The sequence below is a fragment of the Rana temporaria genome, chromosome 10, assembly GCF_905171775.1.
Source record: "Rana temporaria chromosome 10, aRanTem1.1, whole genome shotgun sequence".
Classification (NCBI taxonomy): domain Eukaryota; kingdom Metazoa; phylum Chordata; class Amphibia; order Anura; family Ranidae; genus Rana; species Rana temporaria.
In genome coordinates, this window is record NC_053498.1 from 99515594 (window position 1) to 99522238 (window position 6645).

The 6645-nt window shown below is 40.2% G+C and overlaps 1 protein-coding gene across 1 annotated transcript in view; it reads left to right on the top strand.

The window, feature by feature from the left end:
- Positions 1-5722, top strand: part of ATAD3A (ATPase family AAA domain containing 3A) — a 106498-nt gene extending 100776 nt beyond the window's left edge. The window contains exon 16 of the mRNA XM_040325804.1: positions 5141-5722. Within this exon, the coding sequence (XP_040181738.1) occupies positions 5141-5320 (180 nt within the window). The 3' untranslated portion in view covers positions 5321-5722. The remainder of the gene's footprint in view (positions 1-5140) is intronic.
- The last annotated feature ends 923 nt before the right edge of the window (positions 5723-6645 follow it).

The following is a 6645-nucleotide window of genomic DNA, read 5'->3' on the forward strand; positions in this document are numbered from 1 at the left end:
AGAAAATTATGAGCTAATGCCAGGTTATATTGAAATGCTTGTAAGATAGAAACGGATTTGGAAAGAGTGCTTGTTTTTCAGAAGCTAACTTGATTCATATGGATAGCCTAATATGTTTTTTTTTTTTTTTTTTTTTTCTATAAAGCAATTGACGATATGGTGAATTTGATTGATGGGATTGAAATTGTGTTGATCAAACCATGTGAAAAAAATCAACTCCCTTTTAATAAAAGTGCACTGATTACTACACCTGTTTTGCTTTTGAAACTATGCAACTTGTAGTTTATTCATTCACAAATCTCTGGAAATGAATTGCGTTACGCATAGTACTGCCATGTCAGTTTTAGAACTGACCGCAACTGCGGTAACGAGAACCCCAGCAGATTACCACAGAATGGGGGAGGCACTTGGCAACATGTTGCATCCTAAATACGGTGTCACATGTTGCTAAGGGTAGAGTTGGCCTTTATCATGGCATGTAAAAAATTACAACCCCTGTTGGATTTTATTGCTGCCTGTGTCCTAATTGGAGGGAGTTACCTGTCACCAGAACATACCATTAGAGCAAATTTCCCCTGCCAGCACACACACCATTTAAAAACTGAGTATTTAGGCTTTTTCCTTACTTTCATTAGAACTGAAAGTCTTTGGTGGCATTTCACTTTTAAGCATATCTATGGTCAAAATTTAAAATCATAGATTTATGTCTACATTGTATTTCACTTCCAGATGCTTACTGTTAATCTCAAGTTGTAATCTTCTTTTGTGAAGATCCCCACATATTTACTTCCTTGAATTATGCAACATGTATTTACTATGCCCTGTTGATGGGCACTGCAGTGTCACACATTTCACTGGGCCTGCCCTCTTAATCACAGAGGTGCTGAGAGGATTTTCAGGAGGCAGAGTCAGTATAGAGGAATCAGTTTGCAGGCAGCAAGGTGCTATGGGACATGTAGTCCTTAGACATGAAGGTGAGAAGCGGCCAAGGTGCTAAGAGATGGACATTAAACAAAAGTCTCTAAAAATTCACCAAGGAAGGGGTTATCTCAGTGTAGTGTGCACTGTGCCGTGCTGCTCCATCGACCAGCTAGAAGACTGACAACTGCAAAGATCTAAATGGAGAGACAGAGCGCATCGACTCCTAGTGCAACACCATTTAATAATTAGAGATAAAAAGTAACACAGTGGGGTTGATTTACTAAAGGTAAATCCACTCTGCACTACAAGTGTACTGCAAGTGCACTTGAAAGTGCAATTGCTGTAGGTCTGAGGGGTAGCTCTAAAATGAGTGGAAGCTCTGCAGATTGTATCATGCAATCATGTACAAGCTAAAATGCTGTTTTTTATTTTCCTTGCATGTCCCCCTCAGATCTACAGCGACTGCACTTCCAAGTGCACTTATAGTGTAAAGTGGATTTTCCTTTAGTAAAAAAACCCCCAGTATCACTATACACTCACATTGTGTTTGGTTAAACAAGCGCATCTGTGACCAGCTCTAGTGGCTCTCCGGCATGAGGGGCTCCAAGTTTGATCCAGGGTGGGCTGGCAGTTAAGTCTTGGATGCATGAGTGTGCAGTTGGCAACAAGCTGTACGTGAGCTGCCCACTCACAGCAGAGATCCTCCGATGGAAGGGATACTCGGGCCGAATGCACGTACACGTAATACAGCTGGTGTACCATGCTAAGGGTTGCTATGACGATGCGTTTCAGAGGGAGTGGCCTCCTTCTTCAGGTCCACCATGTGTTCTCAAGGGGGCCCTTAAATAGTATCATTCATATCCTCTAAACTAGCTGTATTGTAAAAAATTAACTGTATTATAACAAAACATATATATTAAACATCTCCCAAAGAGCATCTCTTTAAAAGTATCTATTAAAAAACTTCTATTGGAAATATACAAATGGGTCTCTCTCTCCCTCTCTCCCCTGTCGCCCGGGGAAGCTTAGGCCTGCAGAAGGCCGACACGATCGCATGGCAGGGGAGGTGGGGGCGCATTGAGACACAGGATACCCCATCCTGTGTCTCCGTGATCTGGCGCCATATTGTTTTGGCCGTTGGCATAAAAAAAATAAAAATAAACCAGCAATTCTAATGGAGCTTTGCCAGTATTTTTACTGCTATCTCCTTTTCTCTAATTGGAGCCCCCAAACATTATATATATTTTTTATTCTGTCACACCGTATTTGCGCAGCGGTCTTGTAAGCGCACTTTTTTGGGGAAAAAATACACTTTTTTTTTTTAAATAAAAAAAAAAAAAAATAAGACAATAGTAAAGTTAGCCCAATTTTTTTTATATTGTGAAAGATAATGTTACGCCAAGTAAATTGATACCCAACATGTCACGCTTCAAAATTGCGTGCGCTCGTGGGATGGCGACAAACTTTTACCCTTTAAAATCACCATAGGAGACGTTTAAAAAATTCTACAGGTTGCATGTTTTGAGTTGGAGGAGGTCTAGAGCTAGAATTATTGCTCTCGCTCTACCAATCGCGGTGATACCTCACATGTGTGGTTTGAATACCGTTTACATATGCGGGCGCTACTCACGTATGTGTTCGCTTCTGTGCGCAAGCTCGTCCGGACGGGGCGCGTTTTCAAGCTCCTAACTTTTTTAGCTGGCTCCTAGATTCCAATCAAATTTGTAAAAACCCTGATTAAAAAGGACAGCAGATTTTATATTGGAAACAATATATGTCTTTCTCTGAGAGATCTTACTATGATATAATTGATAAAGATATAGAATAGGTATCTAAAATGTATAATATTGAAGGATATTTTTTTGTTTTACATTTTAAAAGTTTTTTGATTTATTTTAATGAGATCAAATTCAATAAAATAATATTGATATGACTACCAGCCAGCTTGTCACACAAGCGCTTGTGCACTAGAAGCCAGTGCGCGCTGTCTCTCAATTTATATCTTAAGATATGGTCAGCAGACAGCATTCACAACGTAAAAAGGGGCATTTTTAAGAACGCTTATATTGGATCTTCAAAAATAACTATTGTTTGTATTGTTAATGCAATGCTGATGTTATCAAATGAAAGTGTCGCACTTTGATTTCCTTTTTAGGCAGTGTTTGAAAATATAACTGAACCCAAAGATTAGGGTGGCAGGAGATCCCTCTACTAAATGGACATCGTATTTTTCCAGTACCACATCCTTTTTCTATCATGCACAAAAAGAACCCTAACCACCAATTAAAGGACTTTGTACTATTGATATAAAATATCAAGAATTTTAATGTACAAAGTTTAAAATCATCTCAATGTCCTAGAAAAAACATGTAAATGCATAACACAATAGTAGGAAAAATGTCCCTGTAATAATGTCGTACATTTATCATCACCCTACTGCAGGTGGGTGAAGATGGTCTCGCGGTAACTTCACTTTACCACAGGCCCCATTCACGGGTACAAAAAGCCTGCTTCTTCAGGAAAATAGCACTATACTGCAAGCTCTGAAAAATTGTAATAATGTTGTAAATAACAATGGTAATTTTACAATTGTGTGTCACCAACTCTCCCATTCTATTGAGTAGTCCACATGGGTTTACTTTGAGTCCGCCATAACCAAATATAGTCCCAGTACTAAGTGTTCAAATGAACAATAATCTCATGGCTCTTGACTGCTGGTATGGTAAAGGTCGTTCACTGAGCAAATGGAGTGGTTGAGCGGTGGAAGGAAGAGAGCCTCGTGTCACTGCCTCCATCTTGCAGTGAGGATATTGTGTTATGCGTTTACATGTTTTTCTTTGTCATTGAGATGATTTTAACCTTTGTACGTTCAAATTCTTAATATTTTATTTTAACCACTTAAAGACCTCAGGTGTTTTTCAGATTTGGTGTTTGCAAGACTAAAACATTTTTTTCTGCTAGAAAATTACTTAAAACCCCCAAACATTATATATTTTTTTTTCTAACACCCTAGAGAATAAAATGGCGGTCATTGCAATACTTTTTGTCACACCGTATTTGCGCAGCAGTCTTACAAGCGCACTTTTTTTGGAAAAAATTCACTTTTTTGAATTAAAAAATAAGACAACAATAAATTTGGCCCAATTTTTTTATATATTGTGAAAGATAATGTTACGCCGAGTAAAATGATACCCAACATGTCACGCTTTAAAATTGCGCCCGCTCGTGGCATGGCGTCAAACTTTTACCCTTAAAAATCTAGATAGGCGACGTTTAAAAAATTCTATAAGTTGCATTTTTTGAGCTACAGAGTAGCTCTAGGGCTATAATTATTGCTCTCGCTCTAACGATCGCGGCGATACCTCACTTGTGTGATTTGAACACCGTTTTCATATGCGGGCGCTACTCGCGTATGCTTCTGCGCGCGAGCTCGTCAGGACGGGGCGCTTTAAAAAAAAATTTTTTTTGTTTTCTTATTTAATTTTATTGATTTTATTATTTTTTACACTAAAATATAAAAAAAAAAAAATGATCACTTTTATTCCTATTACAGGAAATGTAAACATCCCTTGTAATAGAAAAAAGCATGACAGGTCCTCTTAAATATGAGATCTGGGGTCAAAAAGACCTCAGATCTCATATTTAGGCTTAAATGCAAAAAAAAAAGGAAAATTTGTCATTTAAAAAAATGACAGAAAAAAAATTGTCTCTTTAAGAGGCTGGGCGGGACTGACGTTTTGACGTCACTTCCGCCCAGCAGAGCTATGAGGACGGGTGGGGGCCATCTTGCCCTCACTCAAGTCCTCACTCTCCAGGCGGCAGCATCTGATCTCCTCCGCCGCTACCGACGGCTCCGGTAAGCGGCGGAGGGCGCGGAAAAGCGGCGGGAGGGGGGGGCCCCTCTCCCGCCACCGATAACGGCGATCTCGCTGCGAATCCGCCGCGGAGACCGCCGTTATCGTTTACACGGCCGCCAGCTGAAAACATGGATATCTCAGTTGTGGCAGCAGCTGCTGCCGTTACTGAGATATCCATGTTTAAAAAGAGGACGTATATATACAGTGGGGGGTCCGTAAGTGGTTAATAGTACCGTCAAAGTCCTTTAATTAGTGGTTGGGGTTCTTTTTGTGTTTGAAAATATAACATGGGCTGCATATAATAAGTCCTGAAATGACGACTAATGGAATTTCTCCAATAACTGTTATTCTTTCTGTCTCAGGCTGCAGCCTATGCCTCAGAAGACGGAATTTTGACAGAAGCCATGATCGATGCTCGTGTGGCCGATGCTGTCCGGCAGCACATGCAGAAGATGGAATGGCTAAAGGCAGAGACCAAGGAAGGGGACAAAGGATCAAGCAAAAACCCTCTACAGCATCTACTGGAAGGAACCCCCGTCTGACGCACCACAAAATAATAGTGACCATTTAACTGCCTCAACCTCCTTACAGCAAGCAACGTCGGCCAGTAGCTGCAGGCGACAGAAACCAACAGCAGTTGGGCCAATCATCTGTGAGGACAAAGTGGCACATTAGCGGCCTCCTGTGCGCAGGGAGCAGGGCTGTAGTTCTTGCATTGAGGAGACAACCGCGTCCTTTTCACCATTCATTCCCTATTGAACTCTTGTCTCTTTTTTTTATATATTAATTTTAGGGCGTCCATGGCAATTGTATTGTAAAAGAAATGAATGCATTGTTTTAACCCTGACTGAAGCTGCTGCAATAACCATCTCTGGTCAAACGTAAAGAGTAATAGAGTAATGTGATTCTTGAATTTCCATCTATGAAAAAAAATATTGATGCAATTGTTTGTCTTCCTTTTTTAAATTGCGCAAATATTGTTTTCTGATCTTCTAAAAAGACTATTGAACTTGACAATGTGGTTGTCAATATTTAAAGTTCACCTATGCCAAGACTATGGATATTTATGTATTCCTAACAAACCACACTAGAGCTTAAGTCTCTTGAGTTGGGTGTTTAGTGGATCCTTGTATGCAGGGTGTGTAGCTTCCAATCCTGGTGTTTGCCCAGGAGGCACGGGTGCAGCATCCAGCCCCACTGCCTGCAGTTTGGCAAAGTCTATGGCAGACTGAAATATGCTGCAGATGGATAGCATTGAACGCTTTACTGGGTGGTACTTTGTGTTTAGGCCCCTGTGTCATTTAAAAAGTGATAGCGCCGAAAGCTGGAAATTGGCTTGGGCAGGAAAGGGGTTAAGTGCCTGGTTTTGAAGTGGTAAATATATCTGTAGGGACATAATATGGAGGTAAACCCAAACAACAAATGAGCATCTCCAAATCCAGGTAACGGATATAATTGAGATTCTGCCATTGCCAACCTTTTCTCAAAATGCTTGTTCCCTGGCTGCCATGCTAGCCATCTTGCTTACAGAGTTGCTAAACTAGAATGTGTATGCAAATAAGGACCTTAGCTTTGGCTTTCCTTGTGTGCATACGGATTCTGGATCCGTGACTTAGAATGTCAGGTTCAGAATTCATACAGCCAGATTTCATACATTTCCAGTTTCTTACATAATGGGTTTAAACCTGCCTTAATCTCAGCAGACACTAAACGTTTTCATTGAAGCTGATTTGGAGATAGATCATCACACAGCTAGCTATTCCAGGGGTTTTTCATTCATTGAAAATGTTTTTATACCCCTTGAAATGTTCCATGTTTTGTTATGTTGCAGCCAAAAACAAATGTATTTTTTGGGGATTTTCTGTGA